Raw genomic sequence first — 25826 nt, 5'->3', positions numbered from 1 at the left:
TCGTTGAAAACTCCGATATATTCACTCAAAGTGTCGAAAAAGTTCAGATCAACCTTTGCGAAAATGATATGAAGAACTGAAGGTGTATAAGAAGAAGAAGAATGGAAACATTTATTAGTCCTTACTGATTTTTTTTTCTATTTTCAGATTTGATTATAATATATGCATCGTCAACTTCTAGTAAAAAAAAGGATGGGGAAGATAATACTTATGGCCATTAGAAACCGATTTACGACAACTCGAACTTTGGCTGATGGGTGGTTAGGAGAATAATATCATCCTATAACTCAGCTCAGCTCAGCAGTGCAAAAAGTAGTTCATGAGCAGTACTCGTCACTACACTTAAGCACATTCACATCATTGCTGTCCGTGGAAGAATCTCAGATAAGGCCGAATGCCAGGAGTTGAGGCGACATATAGCGTCAGTCGCGAATGCAGATAAAGGGCCAAAATGATTGCGAGATGAACGAAAATCATTTATTCTGAGACCCGGAGACTCGAGAATAGAAAGACCGAAAATGACCCTAAAGTCACAAGGGACAGTTTCTAAGGATGTGGTCGCTGAACTGTGGGCGACCACATGAACAATGTTCCTCATCGACCAGACCCAGCCTGAACAGATTACCTTTGAAAGGACCATGGCCTGAAATAAAACAGGCCAGAGGGAAATTTGGGCGAAACCAAGGGTAAAATGAACAGAGTCAGTCGAAGGTACAACGACCCAAGTCAGACGTCTCCCAGTCCGACTGCCAACAAGAAAATAAATGGCGCAGTGAAACATCCATGGACCGACAGATCGCAGAGGCCCTACCAGAGTCGTCCAAGGACATGGATGGAATAAAGAGCTCTCCGAAACGAAATTCAAATCCTCTCAGAAAATAAGCTGCAGCCCGATAACCGTCCGAACGGTTCACCGACGGATAAGGTCTATGGGACTGCAGCATTATCGACCCCATCTTGTTTTATCTCTGACGGTTGAGCATCGCCGGCAACGATTACAGTGGTGCAGAGAATGTCTAGATTGGAATGTGGAATGGCATCAGGTCGTCTTTTCTGATAAAACTCGATTCTCTTTGGATGCACATGATGGCCGAAGAAGTGTTAGACGACGTCTTAGGTTTTTATTCGAGGTAACATGACAGCGCTGCGTTACTTTCAAGAAATGGTGAAGTAATTTGTTCTCCCTTACCTCAACCGGCTAGACAATCCAGTTGCCAGAGTTAGTTTAAACTTTTTCGAAGCGACCCTTGTGAATCTTTTGCCATGACCTCCCAGATCCCCCGATCTTTCGCCCATAGAGCATGTTTGGGACATCACGGGTACAAAGCTTGAAAATTTACCCCAAACCCCACGGACTTTGACGGCTCTGAAACACGAAGTACAGGTAGCTTGGGATAGTATCCCTCAAGAAGAAATAGACTTATTGCATCAATGCCGAGACGTGTTGTGAAGTGTATAGATATTCGCGGTGGACAAACACATTATTATCAAATTTATTGAAAAAAGTTTAAGCCCTTCGTTTTTTCTCCAAATCTCAATCATTTACTCCTTGCTATACTATCTATGTTATACCAAAAAAGTTTAAAATTTATACAGCTCCTTCTGGGTGTTGCAGTTTCTCTACTTAAAATAGAAACTTTTTTATCTACAAATTCCAAATGAGAGGTGTGATAATTCTTATTATGAATAACACCCTAAAAGAATATCTAGAATTGGAGCAGAAATAACCGAACAACCCCATCCCCCTAATGAATCATTTAATCGTCTCCAACCCCCAGAGATTAATGAACAAACATTAATAATCAAGATATTCAGTTGAGCAAACACTCAAACGTTGGATCTGTTACATATTATTATCCAGTTCTCTCCACAACTACTGAGACTGGCAGCGATCACTAGCATCAATATTGCATATATAAAAATACCCCTTGGGAACCAATTACAGTGGCAGTGGCGACAACGCTTATGCTGAATAAATAATAGGCAGCTATTTATTCTCCATCTTGATGTCTTGGGATTCGTTGTGGGCCGTTACCTTTTAATGAAATATCGATGGCAAGCGTTAGATTGGAATCTAGAGACGTCGCCTTGAAATTCGGCCGTACTGTTGGCTGTACTGGTCTAGTCACGTGCCGCAAATGTATTTTAAATGAGACCTGTGTGCTGTCCTAGTTATTTCTTAGCGTTTTAATGACTTTGAATGGGTTGTGAGGCGTTGGAAGAGATGACGCTCGTTCTGGCCTGATACGAAAACTTGCTGAGCGAGTTTGAACTGGAAGTGGTGTAACTGGATGAATAAGAGACATAGGATTTTTTCCGATATAAATTTATTCTGCCTCCTTCGACGATATTGCTATCATTTTTTCCTAAAATAAACTCGTATATCGTATTTTTCGAGAGTCATTCCAGTAAAATTTCCGTCTCAGGGATCAATAATTGCGTTTTGCGAATATCCATGAATATTCACTGAATAGTCGAATATTCACTAAAGAGTTGAATAATCAATGACTCCCTTTTTCATTCATGAATAATCAATGAATATTTGAGTATTCACTGAATAGTTGAATATTCAATGACTAGTTTTCTATTCATTGATTAATCACTGGATATTCATTGAATAATCACTGAATAATCAATGAATACTCATTGAATATTCAATGAATAGTTGAATCTTCATAACTACTCATGAATAATCAAGCATGAATATTTGTTCGAATGAATTATTCGATTATTATGAATAATCGTATAAATTTAAGAATGAATATTCGAAAACAAAAAGGCGGAAAAGTCCCAGCCCTAGACCAGCCTTCCGGGTGGTCTCTTGGTATTTGTTTCTCCATCTCTACCGATTTTTGGGAGTATACTAAAAAGGCTCGTTCCATTTGTTCCTTTTCTTTTTGAGGGATTTTATTGTATCCTGTGTCTCGTATTAACCTCTTATCTGTTTGGAACTCTTCTTTTTCAATGCCATTAAATATCGGCACCAAATCATTAAGAAAGAAAACATTAACCTCTATTAATTTGTCTACTTCGTATCTTTTCATCGGAATTTATAAAAAAATGTATCGTCTTCTTATTACCATAAAGTCAATTGCTCACGAAAATTTCGTGTTATTCTTATTGTCCCACAATTGGCGTTTCTTCATCCCTCATTGCAGTACAAAACAAATCAGTCTTTCCTTCTAAATACATTTATGGTATATTCCACGAGTAAACTAGACCAGAAAAATGTTTGTTCCATGTAAAAGCTAAATATTTGAATTTTTGTAGCTATGAACTTCATGTTCATATAACGAAGTTTCATTCGGAAAATGACTATTGAATTTCAGTTCCATCAGATGGGTATAAAATTTCATATGGAAATGATTTCGAAACCATTAAAAAAAATTGCCCAATAAAGAACCTAACCGAGGCATCGCATACATAACGGTCGACTGGATAAACCGAAAGAATTCATTTTGTCCTCGAATTAATCATTGGTGGGTCTAGAGAATCTAGTTCGGCACCAAAATATCAATCCCGCAAATCCGCGTCATAAAAATTATCAATCCCGCGGATCCGTAAGAATGCGGGATTGTTAACAATAAATATACTCTTTGTACTCAACCTATTAAACATGCACATAAAAAGGTCTTATGTTCTTAAAAACATACTATAGTATAAAAGTGTTTATTTTATGGAAACAGTTGTCAAGTTTTGTCGCGGGTAAACACTTATTCCGTGTGCATTCAAAAAGGGTCATGTCATGTTTTAATAACTGGTCAAGTATTGTTCGTACTCGTGTTCGTACAGCCATAGAGGAAGCCTTTGATTCTGGTACCCACGCAGTACTAAACTAATACTACAATTCGATTCCTCTTCTAAATTCAAAGACGATGGTTCACTTCTTGTTGCTAGATAGATTTATCCTCATCGTCCCAAGTCAAATGGTCTTCAGTTTGGGATAGTGTGTTCTCTTCTACAGTCGTCTCTATTTGCAGCCTGTTTTTCAAACTCTTAATTTCATTTCGTAATGTTGATTTGCTATGAGATACGAATTTATCTTCTTGGCCATAAGTAAACATTGACTGTTATCCCAGAAATTCCAGATGTTTCCTTGGGTTTTCTGAATACGGTCACATACTTGTCATTAATGAACGGCGCTCTTTTATCCTAGAAAATAAATCTTTAACTATTTCTTTATGCAATGTCGAGTTAAAATCACTTTCTAATTTGCTGATCATTAATCGTAGTGTAGTTTCAGCAGTAACTAGTGTTGCATCTTCGTCCGTAACTTATGAGTTGTTTACAGCTTTCTGGTATATTTCAAAAGAAGTTTGCACTTTTATTGTCTAATATGCTATTATAATATTGAATCCCGCAGATCCCGCATGACAAATCCCGCAATTTAGATCCCACAGAATTTCAGAGGGATCCCGCATTTGCGGGATTGGATTCCCATTATGCCATTATTCCAATTATTTCTTCGCTCGAAAGTTGGATATTACGATCATTTGGGCAAAATGATAGTCGAAGCGCGCAAAAACGATTCCTACATCAGTATATCATTCATTAAAAAAATGTTTTCTTCAGAACCAAACCAAATACAAACGACAACAAATGACATTCACAACCAATTCAAACATGGCCGCAACGACGTTTAGTACCACAGATGCCGACATAACAACCCGTTCATATTTCTCACCGCACAATGACGTCCGCCCTGACTTTGGCGTCCGCATATACACGCACACGTTTTTCCCTGATTTATATCGGATGGTGCGGCGTCCGACAACGTCGAATATTAATCGAATCACTTGGAAATCGAACAGGAATAATTATTCACGGACAGATGGCCCGCGGATTTATATTAAAAACCCGGAACAATTAAACAATAAATCACCGGCACCTCGGGTCGATTTTCATAGCCGTCCCGATTATTATGGATTCAATTGGTACAATTTGTTGACATGCCCATTTCGTCCGGCTCGTAGAGCGTTGATTGCAGCCCGTTTTGGAATTCCTGTCTCGACTGTGACGGCAAAAATGAGTTACTTGTTCATTTAATCGAAATTGACGTATGATTATTCAGTATTAGTTGTGTGTGATGGTCTTTCAATGACCCATGTATTATTGGTAGAATGAAACGTATCGATTTTAGATTGTGCGTGGGGGGGTGAATTCAGGGGTTGTTTTTAGAGTGGTCATGATACTAGTTTACAAGGTTATTATAATTAAATGATTCGATGAAATTTCGTTAAAGATAAAATAATAAAACAAAGTAATTTAGGTTTACAACTTTGCTTCCGCCATTTAGCAATAGATGGCTATAGCGGTAAGTGGTAGTCGAAATAAATAGATCGTAGATGTCATACGATAGCATAGGTATTTATAAACATAACGCCATCGAAATATCAGTCGAAATGTGTCTGTATCATAAAGTTATTCTCGATAAAACATATCAGCTTACGAGCCAAATTCTCGTCATTTGCGGGAGGTTTTAATTTTCTGCTTCAATATGAAGAAATCTTCGGCTGAGGCTCATCGAATATGGTGGGGCTGCTATTAGTGAAAGAACGTGCCGAAAGTGGTTGAAGACCAGCATAGTGGTTGAAAAGAGAATGTTTTCGAAGATGCAGAATTGGAGGCATTAATTGATCAAGACTTGTCTCTAACGCAACAAGAATTAGCAGGATCATTGGGGTGACGCAGAAAGCCATTTTAAAACGACTGAAAGTCATAGGAATGATTCAGAAACAAGAAAATTGGGTACCGTACGAGTTGAAGCCGAGAGATGTTGAACGGAGTAATTTTGCTTTTGAACAGCTGCTTGCAAAGCAAGGAGGTGAGGGATTTCTGCATCGACATCGATTTCAACTGGAGACGAAAAATGGGTTCATTGAGATAATCCCAAGCACATAAAATAAGGGGATATCCCGGTCATGCTTCCATGTCAACGGCCAAACCGAATATTCACGGTTTCAAGGTCATGTTCAGTATTTGGTGGGACCAGCTTGGCGTACTGTATTATGAGTTGTTTAAACCGACTAAAAAAGTCACAAGCAATTGTTATCGAACGCAATTAATGCGTTTGAGCCAGCATTGAGAGACAAACGGCCGCAATTCAACGAGAGACTTGATAAAATGATTTTACAGCATGACAATGCTCGAACCCATGTTGCGAAAGTGGTCAAGACTTAGTTGAAAACGTTGGAATGTAAAGTCCTACCCCACTCGCCGTATTCTCCAGACGTTGCTTTCTCGGACTATCACTTGTATCGATAAATGGCGCACGGCCTAGCTAACCATCACTTACGATCTTATGAAGAAGAAAAAAATTGGATCGATTCGTGGGTCGCTTCAAAAGATGACGAGTGTTCTCAATACGGCATTCGTAGGCTGCTCGAAAGATGTGAGAAAGTAGTGGCCAGTGATGGACAATACTTTGAATCATAAATGTATAACCAGATTTTTCCAATAAAGCCTCGAATTTCGGATAAAAAAACTGCGGAAGCAAAGTTGAACGCCTATGTAATTTCATATTCTATATAGCTTCAGTTTATGCTTTATGATTCCGAGAAGCGCGGGGTATATGTCGGTAGCCTGGCTTTTGGGGATTGAGTCGCTATAGAGTGTTCCACGGAAGCGGATCGCGCGTTGTGCGTACCCAAATTTTACAAAAAATTGTTATTCTACGAATAGAGAGCGATGAAATTTCTGCAATATTCGAAGTTTTCATCACTTGAATGATGCGACAAGCATTCATCTCTTTCGGAATTGGGTAAAAAATTTGGGGAGAATGATTCAACAAGATAAACCTAAAACTGGGAGCCCAAGGTAATTTAGAACGGAAGATAATATGGAACTGGTTCATCGGTCTGTTCATGATGATCCCGACCTCTCTATTCGATAGCGTGCAAGTGCTTCGGATGTGCATTGATCGTCGCTACATAAAGTTTTGCACAAAGTTGCACCACTTAAAGATTCAATTGGAGCAAAATGAAATTCAGAGGTTAGAATTCGTAAAACAGCTACGAGTGAAATTTCTCCAGGAAAATTGATTTTCAGCGAAGGTGACATTCATTGCCCCTCTCATATCGATATAGGCACATGAATTTTTCGGCAAACCTCAAGGAACATCGTTTTCACTAACGTAATTAAATTATAGGGTTAGGACCTTTAAAATCATCATATCAATTTGGACTGAGTCAAGAATTCGTCTATATTTTTAATTTACCAAGACTACAGAGGAAATAAATAAAATGGGTATTGAATATTATTTATTTGAGGAAGTTTTACTTTCAGTTTCCGATATTCTCTGTACCCAAACAAATAATCTTCATCTGAGTAAAATGATGCGCATATTTTTAACTTTTTCACCTTTTACTATTCACTATACATATTTGTTACTTCATTTTATTCCATTACATTTGTTTTCTCTGTAGATTTGATAAGTCTAAATATAAAGATGAAACGTTGGATTAGTTCAAACAGGTCGCCTGATTCCAATGTCCTAGTCATTTAGGAAGAACTTCAACATGTTTACTCGAGGACGTGAAAGCACTCATTGCTTTATGAAGAGAAATGAACGTTGGTCCATATCAATAGATAAATATATTTTCCACGTAAATGTCATAAATTCACATTAGTTCATATAAAATAAAACAAAATATTGTCCTCGAATATTGATAGTTGACGGTTGTTAACATCGAAATATTTATGTGAATTATTTCGATTCATTTTATCTGATGATAAATTTCCATCGAGTGAGGACCGAATCATATTAATATATATTAGTTCATGTCGATAGATAGATTGATTTTTTTTCGCAAACTTGAAAAAAAGGTTACTATATTAAAACTACTATACAATACAAAGGCTAGTGTTTATCGATAGATGCATTGCTTTTTACCACGAACGTCAAAAAGTTTTTTATGAACTTTATTTCATGTCGAAAATTTAATACCAGAATAAATTGTTATCCAATTTTGTTCTCATTGTCCTTTGATATGGTTTTTTTGATCTTTGAATGTGTTCCGTATACACATGAAATTTCTGCTGTACCTACATAAAATTTTAAGCGATGAAACAAATTATCGCAGTTAGTATCCAAAAGTCACTGAAAAATAAGTGCCAATATAATTATTCTGGAGCTGATAATGAAAAATGTTTCCAATATCTCCATTCATTTCAAGGAAATTCTAATTATTATATTTGTAAGTAGGTTATTGCTTTCAAATACTTGGATAAGTGAGGCATCTGATATTTTGACATTATGAATATTTGGTGTATCTGATTTTCCATAATTCATTTCAATAATTACATGAGTGTCCTGTGTTATTCGGTTTCCCATGGCAAAACACAAAATCTGTCACCTCTTTGTTCTTCCATGATCTTTATTTTGTACGCTAGCGACAAAAGTTGATCCTTATTTTATTTTTGAATTTTATTTTATTTATTAAGTTATCAATTTGCATAAACATTTTACGAAGTAATCAAATTTGAAGAGATCACGAAAACGCAAACATCAACAACATGGTATCAGTGACGTCATCTAAAGGTATATAAACAAATGCTATATAAAAACCGTTTGAATTCATTGTTGACAGGGCCGGCGCGAGCAATTTGGCGCCTGAAGCAAATAATTTTTTGGCGCCCCTGCTGAAAAAGTACCAATAAACCCCCCCTTTCCCAACAAAAAATCATCACCTGCCTCGATAATAATTCGCCATTTTTTATTTCTCTAGCGATTTTGCTAATCGTTTCTTTTTGAAGTGGATTCGACTGGTTATTTTTTCGGACATTTTTAACTACAATAAATTCCTGGATTTCTTCGACGCCGATGAACAATGCGTAAGTAATAAATCTGATTCTCATATTCACAATCGATCACACACGATCGATGAAAGATTACTTATCAAACTACAAGATACAAAGGGCGGTAAGACATGCAAAGCTTTGAAAACTAAATGGAATCAAAAACATATGTTCCGCTGAAAACATTTAGCATTTTTCAGTAACTCGTTTCGAATTCAGAATCGTAGGAATTTTTCATATGTTGAATGTGTAAACAACTTCCACGTAATTCGAATTGTTGTTTTTCGTCTTTGTGAAATACATTCCATATCTCATGCAATTAGGGTAATAGGCAACGTTGCTTATATTGATTGAATTGCCATGTGTTATTTATTGAACAGGCGGCTTAGTAAAGACGGTTTGGAGATTTTTATTGTAGGGAATATTGATAAACGCAGCAAAGCGGACCAACCTCATGTTGTTTTTATGAATCAAGACTATATTTTTTCAGAAATATAAGGCGGCCACAACCTGGGCTGAATTACCGCCCATCGAAAATAGGCGCCTGCAACAGTCGCTACACTGTTTCACCCCTAACGCCGGCCCTGATTGTTGATTCAACCGTTTCTCTTCTGAAATCATTTTTGGTAATACAATTATTATTATTCAAATGTATCACATTGCGGAAGATAATTTGATCCATAACATTCTTACTATATGGCATCCACTTTGAGATTATATTTGATTGATGTTTTGAATACCCTAAGTTTTCAATTATCTACCTATGAGGAAAATGAATACGATCGTATTCTCAAAATAACCGTACGTGAATCCTTTTGTTAGAAATGTCAAAATTTGTAGCGAAGCACTAAACACAAAGGGACGAGATTGCTAAAGATACACGTGTTTAGTTGGAATTGACGTGATTGTGAGTTCATCTGATACCATTCGTTTCCCGTCACGTGATAAATTGTATGAATCATTTTCAGAGCTTTCAGAAGCAAGAATTATATTTTCTATGGGAACTTTGGATGTCGATAAATTAATTGTATGTACCTATTGTGTTGTGTGTTGAAGCATAATCTTTAAGGATGTCAATAAATAAGGCAATATTTTCCGAAATTTCAGCCTATTGTGACCCAAATCTCCAATGCTACTGCCAATTGATGGCACAAATCAGTTGCTGATGCGAACAATCCCTAAACCTTCACAGAAATACAAATCAAACTCACACCTATACAGTGGTGTAGGGGAAGGCTCATTGTATCCTACAATGCGGAGGGGCCTAGACGAGCAGCAGAAAAGGCACTCCTTGATATTTTATTCTGGTTTACTTCCGAATTCGCAATTTTTTCTGTTGATATTATAATAGCAGAAAAAAAATCAATAGAAGCAAATGGAAATGAAATGAGGAAAAGAAAAAAGAAAATTTGACTGATTAAATGAAAGCTATATAAGCTACGCTACTGTTTAATATTGGGCTTGGAGGTTTTTTGGGCTGCTTCTTTAGTGAAGGTACCAGAATGATAAAGGATTTTTCAGATGGCTCTTCTGATATATATATATATATATAATTCTCATAATTATTTATTATTTCAGCTAGAGCCTGAAAAATATTCAAAATTTTCGAATCGCTATTGTATCGTATCCTTCAATAACTTGGTCGAATTACGATCATGACGTCAGCAAAACAACGTCGCAAAATAAAAATGCTAACGCAGAATTTAACAATTTCCAACGCATCTACATGGACCTGTTGCCTATACCCTGAAAGCTTTGTTGGAAAGGTAGGTAATTGTGTTTATTCAACTATTGGGATTTTATATCTGTCGATCACATCCGAGATCTACCATAGGAAGACGTATATTTTTCAAAACTGAACAATTGCTTAGATCAATTTTCTATTCAGTGCCTTTCGTATTCTCGAGAAAAATTAAAGAAGGATGGTGAAGTTTTGACAAATAATGAATTAATAAGTTACCTACCTACCTATTGATATTCATTTAATAGAAATTGTCTACTCAAAACTTTCATTTTTTATGGAAGCCTATATTATTGTTTTTTAAATCCTTCAGTAGTTGTTGCTAAATATGTATATTTTTCAAATAATTCCTCTTTTCTATTCGCCAATAACAATGTTCAAAACAAACTTGTTCTAAACAACATCTATATGGAGGGTGCCGTGACTATAATCCTGGCTGTGGGGCTGCCTCAAATTTTTCGCTACACCACTGCACATTCATTAAACCAACGAACAATGCGGAAAATAACGACTTGGGTCCTCCGTTTCCCAAACAGCATCCCTCGTACTACACTAAATCCATCTGTCCTCTCAGATAATGCGAGAAAAATACGTCTTTCATACTGCCCCAACAAATTTCCAATAAAATAATTTTTTTTGTCTGAACACACAAAGATCTCGACGTGCTAAGACAGCGCCATCTACTAATCGCGGACACCTGGGGAACTCTCATGCTGGGACCCTCGGGAATATGCCGCAAATCCCCACCACCCACACACGTGGCATTTCCTATCACAGAAGTAGATAATTTATCTTTTGTTTCGTCAGGCGTGCCTCTTGGAATTCTTTGCGGAATCGTACAGGTTTTTTGCCCCTTCTTGGGTTTTTAGCGCTGGTAATGAGACCTTTTTCAGGCGCTTATTTTCCGGAGCGAATTCCAGGTCCAATCTCCCACTTGATGGGTTCGATTAGGATCGTAGGTATTTCTTTGTTGAGACGTTCAGTCGATCTTTGGTTGTTTCTTCGAACTGGATGTGTTTATTTTCTATCCATTTCGTTGTCTCTGTGCGATTTTTAAGGTTGGTTGGACTGTTTGTGAAAAACCTTTTTAATACTGGTGTGAGGATCGAGAGTTCGAGCCCTAGGTCGGAAAAGATTTTTTTTTGTCTTGAAGAAGCGTATCACCGGTTGATGCTGCATAAAATATTGTAGCTTGTATACAGGGTGTGTCATTATTAACCAGACAAACATATATTCCCGTGGATGACATCGAGAGAATCATATTTGCCTTATAACCTCGTTTTCGAAGCAAAATTTTTTTTTCAGAACTCTTCACTTTCTGAATTTTGCACTCAAAATACTCTTATGTGAACAGAAATCAAAACTTCAAAGGTTATACATCAGGTACTGACCACACTAAATAAAATATTACTCAGAAATGACGTTGATCACCCTTTATCTCGTTTATGCTTCGAAAACACAAGAAGAATATTTCAAAAGAAATACGCAACATTTCCGTGAATACATATCCGATTTTGGCAGTATATACAGCGTGCCAAAAAAGTAAGATTACTCGTCAATAATTCTTGTACGAGGATATAGGAACATCCTCGCACCCGGCGATTTTTTTTAAGGTAATTTATCGTATGCTTTTTTTGAATTTTATATTTCTCACCCCCTACGTCCCGCATCACTCTACTTAAAATTTTCAAATGGGAATATATGCATTGTGATACATCTGATAAAAGGTAATTTGATTACCTACTCAACGGTGCAAATGGAAGGAAAATTGATTTAACCGTTTTTTCCATTAAAACAATCAAAATTAAAATAATCAATTTGTTATAGTTACTCGCTTTTTTAAAATCGATGAGTATTTACTATTTCAAGAATGAAAACCTGACATCAATCACAAATTGTTAATTTTGTAATGAAAAAATAGCTCAACAAATTTTCTTTTCAGTCACATCGCTCAATAAGCAATCGAATGTCCTTCCATTTGATATAATCACAATCCATATATTCCTATTTGAAAAAAACACAGTAGAGGGATGTGGAGCGTAAAGGGTGTGGAACGTAAATTCAAAAAACATAGGGAAACCTACTTTTGAAATTGAAAATCCATATATAATCCTGGATTTACCTTCATAATAATTAGTAGAGGAATAATGGTTTGATTGCAGTTACCCTCTAATCACAAACTATAAATTATTTCCTAATTTTTGAATAAAAAACTGCACAACCAATTCTACTTACAGCCACATCGTGAGAAATATCGAATTCAAAAAAGCATACGATAAATTGCTTTTGAAATTAAAAATCAACGGGTGCGAGGATTTACCTCAATAATTCTTTGTACAATTATTATTGAGGACCATTGAAGCCATATGGCCAGATTCATTAGAAAAAATGGACTGATCGAATGGACTATGTGAAACGTATAGCTACGTCGAACATAATATGCCAGAAATCATATTGAAAAATAAATGCCAATAAATTATCTACCAGGTTATAATAATGAAAAATTCATTTCAACAATAGTTCTGTCTTGTATTATTAATTAAAGTTCCCAAGTTCTAAAAAACACCTATTACTATTTGTCGAAATTTGTTGAAATGATAGAACGAGCTGCTCATATAAAGAACGCTCAAAAAAGTTCCACACCGAAATCGAGAATCCTACCATTCGGATTAACATCTCGATTAACCAACATCCGCATAAATCACCAACGATCATCAATATTATTTTACTAAAACATTGTTGTATCTACCGTTCGGGCTAATTTATGTACCTGTACAACTAACCAATCCATTATGTGAGCAGATCACTTATTGAAATTGAAATTCTATGTAAATACGTTTCCATCAGTGAATTATTATCATGAAATGCTCTGTTTCCATTCGCATGATGTCAAACCGCAGAACCAGATACGTAAGACTATATGTTTCCCAGAGACTAACATCCTTATCAAGAATTCTAGGGGGGTGCATAAAAGCTTCTAATATATCATGCTTCAGTGTGTGAGACCTAGATAGGGTCACGTGGAATTTTTCAAGAGAACAATGTCGCAAATAATTCCCTGAACAATAACGCAAGGGAATACTTTTGGAGGATGGATGTTACAGCACTAATCTAACCACAAGCTAACGATGACGTTGCTATCGCTCTTTTGCTGCGAGATTCTGACAGATACTTCAGGTTTAATCCATCAGATTATGGACAGTGGAAATTTTTCAACAAAAACTTGGCTTGAAGCTGAATATATTAATCTTAGTTGTCTTGGACTCGATAGGTATATTCCCAAAAAGAAAAGTGTTTTTGAATTATCTAGATAATTGCTCATTATTTTCTGAATTCTGATTTTGGTCGAGATGTGAATGGCTTGAACACAATTTTTCATGAAAGCTACATGAGACATTTTGATTTTTGCATTTAAATGTCATGTGATATTCATTTAGCGATTCATGAGGATGCGTTAATAGACATTATTCACTCTTGTGGAAATCAAATGAACTAACTCAATAGTTGTCAGTTTTAATTTTCAATGAGATAGATGGAAATGATGGAGTTTTTCACTCGTAAACATCCAGAAACACTGTAGAAACATTCATCTTGATAGCAGAAATATCAGAATTCATTTACAACAAAACCTACGTACTCATGGACGAAAAGCATAATCTGAAGAAGAATTATTTTTAGGGAATGTTCTTTTCAAACATTTTTGATGTTGAAATACAATCTCTTTCGCGACACACAGACAGAAATTAAACGAAAAGACTATTGCCAATATGAATGCCAGGAAGGGATGACCAATTTTTTTTTATTGACCCGAGCCTTTTTGTGGTACCTATATGGAAATGCAACTATAAAAAGAGGAGGTAATCGAAAGAGAAATACTATAGCGGAATATTTCAGGTATGGATTACTACAAAGACATCTTTCGGAACTTCAATACTACAAGATCTAAAAAGTATCTTAGCGCTCAGTACCTTCTGCCTTTCTTACAGGACAATGCCGCATCAGAAAGGACCTAATGAGGATAGGGTTATCAGAAACTAACGAGAGTAGATCCTGTGAGGAGGAGGAAGAATAGACTCCTGATAATCAGTACACAGAATGCTTCGCCATTGCAAGTCAACCTAAAATGCGAGAAACTTGTAATGGTGGGGATGTAACTTCCTTGAAGCCAAACCAGATGCAGGAGTTCTTTAAAATGTTGAAACTGGAAGAAGAGATGCAGTTGGTATAGTACTTTCGTGACTCTGTGCCTGAGAGATGGTATCATGGGCTGCGCATCTCTCTCGAAATCGGAACCGCTTGGGATATAAACCCATACTTGCTACGGCGGAGTCACTAAGCTTCGCTATGGAGATAGCAGTGAGTGCCAAACTGAGGATTCCATCAGTGATCTCTGGATGTGAGTCCCCAATGCCTTGAGAGAGAACACCTTCAAACTTGGCTCGAGAACGAATCATTAAAGTATCAGTCATCAGTAGTCAATAGTACAATTACTAATTTGAACACTAATAACAAATACAGTTGTTCATTAGAAGTCTTGAATGATTAAATTAGTCTTAGATGAAGTAGAGAATTCCACTCTCAATTATTACCTGGATATGTTACTCAATCGGCACTTGCGGAAATAATCACTTTTGAATGGTGGTAGAATTTTCTGTAGTGATTCTGTGCATGTCCGAGAGATGGCATTATGGACTTCACGTCATTCACTTATTAGGCACCGCTGGGAATATAAACCAACTTCACTAGATTCCAGTCACCAATAGAAAGTGTACCTATTTGTCAGAACGCACTATGAGCCAAACTGATCTCGAGATGAAATACTGGAATCCTCAGAGAGAGGGCGCACCTTCGAGCCAATACTTGAGAATCCTAGTCAAACTAAATTATGTCCCTTGATAGAAACAGTCATGATTTCCTAAATTTGAATTTACGTTTCAGACAAATATTGTAATTTGATCTACCAAACCGAAATATGAATGAGCCCAGAGAGTTCAAATTCCGTTTTCACCGATCGTGTTTCGTATTCAAACCGAAATTCGTGATGCAGTATGGCATTTATTTCACTTCAAAGATTTATACGTATCGTTCCAGAAAAATTCAACGAACCCCTGGGATAAACGTTATCAAATGTTCCGAAGTGTACATCAAATAGAGCAAGTCCAGTATAGCTGTGTCCCTACGTGACATGTTTTGTTTTATGGAGTTTTCTCCGTGGACACATCATCTGTTAGAGACGAGGCCAAGAATGAATTCACTGCATTGCAGAATCCTGTTGTTGCTTTCTGTGAACTGAAGGGGGAAATCAAAGAAATTTTAGACATTTTTATTTCAAGGGGATTCTCATATTCGAGTGGATTTGATTGAATGATAAAACGCTTGGTAATCACTCATTATTTTGTGATATTTCTTTTGAAGGTAGGTCTTCTTGATACACCATTTGTCAATTTGCCTTATATCACCGTAAGAACACGATGAAAAATTTACACGTTAACAAGTTATATTCTGACAAAACAGTAAAGTCGAAATAATCATTTCTTGCTAAAAACTCAACACATTATTATTCAACTCCTGAATTGTCATATTGATTCTGGTAGACTTTTTTCTTTTCACTTCAATTTGTGGGCAACTATTTCCATTCGATAAAAGACATACAATTTAATTCGCCGCTTAAAGGTTTCTTTTTAAATCGATTCCTAAAAATGCATTCGAAGAAAATTTTTAAGTGCACTCGTTTCCCGAAAAGAGAACTACCTCTGTAAATTCGCCACGATTTCTGAAATTTTCGAACTGTGGTACCCAAACGTAAAGCTTCACTTCACTGATCACAAAAATTTGGATCTCGAACACAGTGGTTTATCAATGGAGAAAATTATTCAGTTTACTGTCGCACAGACAAAAAAAAAACCGAATTTATGAACGGATTCGTCATTAGTGAGCTAACCATTTCAAACCATTATCGGCTCAAAGTCAGAAAATAAATGACATCGTGATAAAATTTTATGTGAATATGGGTAGTTTGAATCTAATGAAGGCACATATCAGTTGATGTGGGTTCTCTAAACACATAAATTAAATTTTTGGTTCGAGTGTAATATTGGAAGGTCGAAGAAAGTAAGTGGTTTTTTTTCCTCTTTCCGAAACAAATTGAAATCAATGTGTTGCGAAAAAACACAGAAAACTGCAAAATTTCGATTAATGTTTTACAGGACTTCACCTTACCATTGTACTAAGTAAACAGCGAAAATCAAATGGAAACAATAAAAACAATACCTGAAAACAATAGGTTTAAATCTACAACTATAGAGAATTTAGTGAATCATATCACAAGTAGCTATAAATCAAACATTTCATAAAATCAAAATCAAAATTTCTTTGTCGTATCTACAATATATAAAATATCATCCTTATTATTCAATGCGAAATATTCAACTCCTAACACAAGTAAATTAGGAGTTTGTGAATTAACTTTAACTGGTTAAAATAGATGAAACAGTCAGAACGTTCATTCAAAACTAGTTTTAAGGACATCGAATGGAATTTATCAGAAATAAGAATTTTTCCACCTTTGCATAGAATGACAATGATCACCCTTTCCCCATAATTAACAACATAAACATTAGATCTTCATGTGCATTCAATAGGGACTCAACTATTTTGAATTTAACGAAATTAATCATCTAAGGAATAGTTTCAAAATTGAACAGCTTTATTATAAAATTGTTTGTACCTGAATTCATATCAATTCTACATTCGAATGATATTGTGTCCGAAGATGTGTTTGAAATAAGTTCGAAACTGCACGGCTGCACAGTGTAACCCTCATATTTTTAATATTCAATTTTTAGTGTACATAGAAAGTATAAAATAAAACTTACTACTCATCATCAACTATCAATTAGTAACGGCCGATACAGTTCAATAATTTAGTAGGCATTCAACATTGTGAATTTTGAAAAGTTTTAAATGGATAATTCGGGATGTCCATAAAAACAACAACAAACAAATCTGAATGATGCGTGAATGCAGTTTCAACAGATTTGGAAGCTTTCACTCTGTTCAAATCGTTATTAAGTCCTGAATAATCTCCATACCATCGAGAAAACATGTACCAAATATTTACCGTTCAAAATGAGTATGTTTTCAGCAAATTGTTAGGGAGAATGTAGAAACAACTAAAATAAACATTGATTAACACATGTAATCTAATAATGGATTCGAATCTGTTGTTCCCAGAAACAGAATAAAAATGGAACATTCCTAATTAATCTGTAACTTGATTTGTAATTTTTTTATTGTAAATTCTTTGATATTTTTTCGCATTTCCACTACCTACATATGTTTTAAGGCATTTAACATGTTGATATATTGTAATAAATTTTTTTCTCTTTTTGGAAAATTTTTAGCAATAACGCAATGATGCAATGTTTGGCGAAGATTCAATGAGTATTTCTCATTGTTTGATCTCTTTAACAATTTACACTGGGAGCTGGCACCTTTTTGATTAAGAGCAAACAAGAGTAATCTTATCAAAACGTTGATAAACTACCTGTCACAGTAGGTTTTCGAATATATTAGAAAATAAGAATGTGCTCTGGGTACAATCAAAGTTAACAATCGAGGTTTGTGATATAAGTTGAAATTGTTATGTGGTTCTTTGAAGGTTGTCGAAATATTTGAAGTGAAGACACAGTGTCGAAAATGATCAAACCTATTTTCAAAATGTTTGAGGGCAGTAGCCCTCAACTACTAGCGGTTTTAGCAGGTAAAAATAGATTTGAGGTCAATGCTTGATCAATGGCTATTGATTTAATTGTTTTCGATAAAATGTTTATCTGTATTATGATTGATAGATAAAACTGTAATTCTATTAATACCAGATTAGGTGTTTCCAAAACATTTTTACCCATGAAGTTTTGGAAACACCTAATCTGGTTTTAATAGCATTACAGTTTTATCAATCAATTTTTGTAAATCAGATACTGAATGGAAGAATGGAAAAATTTGAGAATGACACGATGAACATATGGAAAAATTATATAAATAGAGGGTGATTCAACGCTTAAGAAGGCTTATTAGACGTATATGAAAAACTAACCATAATTTTGTGCTGCAAATTTGCATTGGGGTTTGGGACAATGATCTTTTTCACTTAAATATTTTCAGACCTCTACAGCTTATATTATATATATTATATTATGGTTATGCTAAAAACAGACTAAGTTCTACTTTCTTATTTCAAGTGGCACACCCAGTATATTATTGCATTGTTAGTTAGCTTACTTGATGACAGTTTCAGCAATATGCAATAACTCAACTTTTCGTACACTAATGGGATTCTCATGAAAAAAAAGTGGCGACACATTTTTTCGAATCTTTCTGCAGAAAAACTTTTTCTTGAAAAAATCTTTTCAATTTTCGATCCTGCCTAATGTAGTATTATAAGACTGTTTGTGGTTTGGACTGAAAATGTACAGGTTTTTCATGAAAAAATTATGAACTTGAACAACTCAAATTCAACAAAATTCTAAATTTTGGAATTACAACCTATATTTTTCATTCTTTCAGTCAAATCTATTTACAAAAGAGGGCGGTTAGGTACTTGAGTATACTCTACACTTGAAATTTTAAGGGTTATCTAGGTGGAACTTGAAATAAGGCAAAATAGCAATTTCTAACAGAGTGGACCAGTCTGTCACTTCTGGAAAACATAAATAAACTAAAATTTGGTGTCTCAGACACAGACATTTTGATGAAATTTTCATCGAATGAGATATCTAATGATGCAATAATATACTGGGTGTGCTATTTGAACTAAGAAAGAAGTAGTTTTTTCCGGAATAATCGGAAGTTGTAGAGATCTGAAAATATTTTAGAGATAAAGATCAATATCGCAAACACCAACATACAAATTTTCAGCACAAAATTATGATTAGTTTTCTATAAACGTCTAATAGGCCATCGCGGTAAATTACCCTGTATAGTTGAATAAAGGCTATATGAGCTCAAACTTTTCGTTATTCGTATAATATAATATCGTATGATATTACACACTTGGAAATTGTACTTCTTTTTCTTTTTGTATTGTCGTTTTCGTTATAAACGATATCGTTGTTTATTTGATTTATTTTTCAATTAATACTTCATATTATTGTTATTGTCATATTATTGACTTTCGTTTTCTTCGAAATAAAAAAAATATTGGGCTTTTGTATACAATTTATTTTGAATCGTAGTTAAATAACACCTGGCATATTGATTTGCATTCATTTAGTTTTGATCAACACTTCAACTGCATCAGATATTTGTAGGGATGAGTACCAATATGTTATGAAATTAACCATTTCTCAACATTTTAAATGTCTGAATAATGACTTAAGGGTATATTCAATATTATTAATGAGCCTTCTATACTTTTCAAAGAATTAATTCATTAAAATAATTAAGATATAGGTATATATCCTTGTGCTACTCAGTCTACTCATATGAGCATCTATCTTTAAATTGTCTTCAATTCCTTACCTTCTTTTAGGTTGATCAATTGATTTTCGAAATTGATTGACAGAGTTTATTGATTCACCTAAACTAGAGATAAGTTCTTCATATACACCTTGAGGCTGTAGATGTTTCTCCACAGAAATAAACTATAGTATTATTACTATAATTATCATATTTACCAAGTATTTTCCAATAGGAATGATACAATTTGAAAAGGTTTCAATGTATCTTTTTATTTATTTGTTTTTTGTTAATATGTGTTTAGCAGGTTATGCCAAAATCATTCAAATCATTCATGGAAAGATACATGCTTCAACAACGTTTTTTGTTTTGTCAAGAGCAGGGCACAGTTATGCATACCAAGATAAACTTAAGAACAATTCATAAACGACATTATTCAGTTCATTGACTCCCTCTTCGTCGTATTGGTAATAAATTTTAAGGTTAATTTCTTTGATATGATGCAAAACTGCAAAAGTACTAAGTCGTACTTGGTACCACATTCAAATTTGTCTACAATACGAAGAAAAGTGTGTTTATCAACTGATTATTATCCACGAATTATTTTTAAATTTACCTCAATTTCAAATGTTTTTCCTGTAATTGGGTTATAACCTGTTGGCAATAAAAACAAATAATTATTATTATATGAATGAGCACTGATTTTGATAATACATTTCAATAATTTCAAGACATTATTCAAAGGCTTATTTTCTTATGATGGAATGTCCTAATCTACTGAATACAAAGGACACAAGAAATATCAGAATAAAATACACAGTGTTGTCATTATAACCAGTTCAAATTAGAATTCTTTCAGATAGAAGAATTTCCCAAATATTATACAATAACATATTCCTGTTGATAATTCATTATGTAATGATAAATCCATTTGTGAATTAATAACTGATGATCAATCAAATTCAATGATTTTCAGTGTCTTCAAAGTAAAAGTCAAATCGACACGTGTGTTTTCAATTAATAAAATTAAAAGTAGATAAGAACATAATTTATTATGGTAATAAGGTGCTGCTGTGAGATTATCTTGGTTACCTATATAATTTGATTCAAATGTATTCAATGAGATTTTTCGAAATGTACTTGTAAACCAATGAACAAATCTACGTATAGTTCTTATTGGAAATGAATTCTTAAAACGAGCGGTAATCAGTTCCATTGTCTGACAAAATATTTGGAAAACTGCATTGATATTTTTACGAACATTTATCATACATGATGACAATAGATTATTCTTGTCTGGAAAATACCACTAAAATATCAAGAATGTCTCTGCGTCCTTCAAATCTTCAATTTTCGTCATATGGTTGGATCAATAGAGTGAACAATTGAAATAAATATAATTTTTTGTCGGTGTTGTTATCTGTAGATATAAATAATTGGAGTATTACCGTACTTATTTGTTTACCTTGGCAGCGTTGATATCTGAACTATAAAATAAGTTGCAGATTGCTTCAATATTTTCTTCGATACGTTTATCATTGCTCTTTTATGCTGATGGTCAATGAAAGTTTTAGAGTTCTGAAGATAATTCTTCGAGTGAGAGCTGAAAAAATACTAACGATAAATATATGGCAACTTTTCAACTGTGAATCACAAGAAATATTCAACTGTATCAAATTAGAATTAGGTATTAATTGAGGTTTTGGATGCTTGTCCTTCAAATTCTTCCGAGAATAGGTTTCTAAAAATTAGAATTCATAAAAATCAAACTTGCTAGATTGATAATATAAAAAGGATAATCGTTATGATTGATGAATATTCATGTTTAATACATATTTTGCAGGAAGTAAACCTAATTATTCCTCAAAAGCGATTGACGTCAATAGAGGTTACTGGCCAAATAAATACAAAAAAAGTGGAATATTAATTCATTTCATTTTTACAAGTATAGCTAAAATTTTTTCAACGCAGAAATTACCCTCTCTTGTACCCCTAACTCAACATCAATGTTGACAAACGCATACAAAATTCAAATATATTTTCGCAGAACCATGCATCATTTCATAAAAGAGAATACTGACCAAGAATTGATTGAATTTAGTTATATTGTCGGATATTTTGAGGTTTTTTCAAGATACTCAACTTATATAGGCACTGAATCTCGCAGATTTGAATCTAAACAGATATCATAACCATGTGTTGCAATAACGAACCATCTATTTGAAGTTCAAATTTCCACTACATCAACAATATGAAAAAAAAAGTGATATTTCGTAAGCAGAAGTTTTTGACTTTTGGGTGAAAGATAATTTAAGAAGAATTAATAATTCAGAATGAATTTTTTTACACGATACAAGAGTACCAGTACGACAAATGGATGCAAGCAGACAATATTGATTTGATTTGCCATTAACAAATGTAAGAAAAAATTTCAAATTCATTGCTTACATGTCGTTTACAATATTTGAGTGTTTCTCATCAAAAAACCACATGGAAAATTATCGGTTTTACATCCTTACAAAATTCAGAACTGAAGGCACCATAAACCTACATTTTCTGATTAGCTCTCGGACAAAAAAATGATGACCAATTTCATTGAAAACTTTTGTCAGTGATGAACTTCATTTTGGAATTAATGGTTTGCAAACAGAATTACAGAATTTGAAGTGATGATATTCCATAGAACTGTTGAGATGTGAAGAAAATCAATTTTCAAATCCATCCACAATGACAAGAGAATGAAAAATGACAAAACAAATAATAAACTTTGTGGTCATTGAGACCATATTAAATAAGAAAACTATTTTTTCTACAAGCGTGCGCTTTCAACCCTTTTCCACGCGCATTTTAAGTCACAAAGAGTCTCTTTCTCACACAGTCTAGGAAAAACCCCTGCTATTTAGCAGCGAATTTTTCCACTCGCAAATATTAGGTAAACAATAACAAATTCTGTCATGTGTCTATTCACCGAACGCCCGATTTACGTCAAGGATGAGATAACTGTGGTAACGACTTGCAGAATTACCTCTGTCATTCATGTGTATCTGAATAATTAATCAAATCTTTTCACTTAATTTCAAGCGCTTGTAAAAAAATGTTGTTCCTAACTCTTGTGGAAAGTACCAATTTCCGCTCTTGTTAGGAAAATAACTGTATTATCAATTTTTGTGGAGATATTCTTTGTTTTGAATATTTTATAGTATTGTATAAATATCGAAAAATTGACAAATTTGTGTCCATTCCCTTCACTATAATATATCTTTATGATATATTTGGTTAATTTTTGTCTTGTCTTACAATTCCAATTTTATTGTGAAGAGAATGGACGCAAAGTTGCCAATTTTTTGATATTTATATTGAATAACCTTCCTCAAGTAGACTCACTAAACTTTTATAATTTTATAGTTCTAGCTACGCGATCAATATGCCATTTCACACAAAGCTTGAAATTATTATTTTGCATCTGAATGACAAACTTCATCTTAGTTGACTCGAAAGTTCTGTAATTATCAGGAAACTCAAATTTTATACGGTCATATTTACGAAATATTCAGTTGGATTTTGACATTTGCCAAATTCAACTGTGGCATACGTGATATACACTTACCATAAATTACCTGAATTTCTAGGTTTTCCACTTGAAAGTTCCTGCAATGTATTTATCTTGATGAAATTATATAGTCGACCACTTATTGATTGATATAATTTTTGAACCATACTTCCAAAATTGCAATTGATTAGATATTAGATTAAATTCATTTGAATCGATTATTTGAAGAATTGACTGCTTTACTCGAATTTCTCTAAAATCTTAAAAAAAAATTAACGTTTTCTTTTGTCCGACAGGAACCATTAACGCTTTGGCCGACGGTATGCAATATGGTTGGACATCCCCATCAATTCCAATCTTAGTGTCTCCCGATTCACCAGTACTAATCACAGCAAGCGATGGCGTTTGGTTGGAATCCATTTATATGCTTGGTGGAATTGCAGGGCTACCATTTTCGATTTACCTAGTTGACTACATTGGAAGGAAGAAAACAGTACTCACCTCTTCAGTAGTTGGTCTGTGCGGTTGGATGCTCATTGGAGCCGGAACAAGTGTCAATCATCTTTTCATTGGAAGATTTCTCTTAGGAATTACAGCAGACATAGCCTTCAACGCGTCACCTATGTACATTTCCGAAATAGCTCATCAAAAAATACGAGGTTTTCTAGCTGGCATAATTTATCTCATGATGCTGTTTGGTATTGTCGTGATGTATTCGATAGGAACTTTGGTATCCATTCAAACTACAGCAATAGTTGGTGGATCTCTCCTTCTATCCCAATTCATTGTATTCCCTTTCATGCCTGAATCTCCCTATTATTTACTCTATGTAAACAAGGAAAAACAGGCGAAACGAGCCTTGGAAAGACTTAGAGTTGACGACGACGTAACCAAAGAACTGGAGGAGATCAAGATGGCAGTGGAGAGACAGAAAACTGAGAAAGGAAGACCCCTTGACCTCTTCTTGGTCAAAAGCAATAGGAGAGCTTGCGTTATAGTCATGCTACTGAACAACACTCAACATTTTGTGGGTATAACGGTCCTTATAATGAATCTCCACGAAATTCTGAATCATGCAGGTTCTGACTTGCTCAGTTCTACGACGGCTGGGATAATTTTTGCTTCGTTAATGTTGATAGCAGCAAGTGCGGCAACCTTCACTGTGGACAGAGTTGGTAGGAAAATACTCTTGCTGATTTCGGGTATGCTAACAAGCGTAAGCTTGTTTACTATTGCTGTATATTTCCATCTGCAGCATCTTCAAATGAACCTGACTAGGTTCAGCTGGATACCCATGATATCGGTTATGTTCTATGCTCTTACATTCAAACTTGGTTTGGGTATTGTGCCTATAGTCACTACAGCTGAACTATTCCCCGCTAGAGTCAAAGGTTGGGGATTGGCTGTGTCCGACTTGGTATACGTAGTGTCCTCCTCAATATCCATCTATGTTTATCAGTGGTTATCTGGTTCTTTCGGAATGCACGTATCATTTTACTTTTTTGGTATTTACTGTATAGTATCGACTGTTCTGATAATAACTTATGTACCTGAAACCAAAGGAAAGACGCTGGAAGAAATACAGATGATTTTGAAGAGGTAACATTGGAAGCATGATCTGATCCTTGATTTTTAGTTTTTAATAAGATAATTAATTTATGGACAATTTGATATTTGTACAGATGTGATCTGGTTGTGAGTTCTGAGCTTTGTATCTGAGTGATATTTTATTAATTTTCTATTTGAGTTTGTAAATAAAAATATGACGACAATTATTATTATTATTTGTAACCAAGTTCCACAATTCAAATTATCAAAGCCACCGATATATTTTTCTGGGAGAATATCATGAAGTCATTCTGCTGAAGCTATACACCGTGGGTTTTTGAAAACTTGGGATTGGCATATGCCCAAAGTTGTAAGAAGTTCCTACTTATGTTTGAGAAACAGTTAAAATTATTTCAATAATAAGGACGAAACAAGAAACCCCCTATATCAACCACTTCATTCTTAACAATGGTAATATCTTATGATCATAATTTAATGAACAAATATCCTAATTGATCTCAGTAGAGCATTAATAATTATAGATACAATATAAATCAAATAATTTGACAACTTTGTGTCTAATCCTTCACAATAATATATCTGTATGATATATTTAGTTTATTTTTGTCTTGGAATATATTCCAATTCTAAAAATGACAAATTTAATAATCAACCAAAAGAAAATTCAAAATGACTAAAACTGTACAAATTGAGCGTACGTTTAACATACGTCTG

The 25826-nt window shown here is 34.5% G+C and overlaps 2 protein-coding genes and 1 long non-coding RNA gene across 3 annotated transcripts in view; 1 reads left to right on the top strand and 2 right to left on the bottom strand.

Annotated features, from left to right (window-relative positions):
* The window catches only part of LOC123684980 (carbonic anhydrase-related protein 10), a 348197-nt gene that overhangs the window by 173589 nt on the left and 148782 nt on the right, over positions 1-25826 (bottom strand). The window lies entirely within an intron of this gene.
* Positions 18101-25315, top strand: LOC123684979 (facilitated trehalose transporter Tret1-like). Its single transcript, XM_045624523.1, has 2 exons — positions 18101-18299; positions 23840-25315. The coding sequence occupies exons 1-2, from the start codon at positions 18236-18238 to the stop codon at positions 25144-25146; spliced, it is 1371 nt and encodes a 456-aa protein (XP_045480479.1). The 5' UTR covers positions 18101-18235; the 3' UTR covers positions 25147-25315.
* LOC123684981 lies at positions 21290-22579 on the bottom strand. The gene is made up of 2 exons (XR_006748222.1): positions 22442-22579; positions 21290-21596 (listed from the first exon to the last, which is right to left on the bottom strand). It is a non-coding gene; the product is annotated as an uncharacterized LOC123684981 (long non-coding RNA).

The sequence above is a fragment of the Harmonia axyridis genome, chromosome 7, assembly GCF_914767665.1.
Source record: "Harmonia axyridis chromosome 7, icHarAxyr1.1, whole genome shotgun sequence".
In the NCBI taxonomy this organism is placed as follows: domain Eukaryota; kingdom Metazoa; phylum Arthropoda; class Insecta; order Coleoptera; family Coccinellidae; genus Harmonia; species Harmonia axyridis.
Note: the sequence above shows the minus strand (reverse complement) of the source record. Positions and strands in the feature narration are given on the sequence as shown.

Excerpts from the sequence above, each read along its gene's own strand:
- LOC123684979 (XM_045624523.1), top strand. The coding sequence starts at position 18,236 with ATGATCAAACCTATTTTCAAAATGTTTGAGGGCAGTAGCCCTCAACTA. Across the intron at positions 18,300-23,839 it reads ACTACTAGCGGTTTTAGCAG|GAACCATTAACGCTTTGGCC; the intron begins GTAAAAATAGAT and ends TTTGTCCGACAG.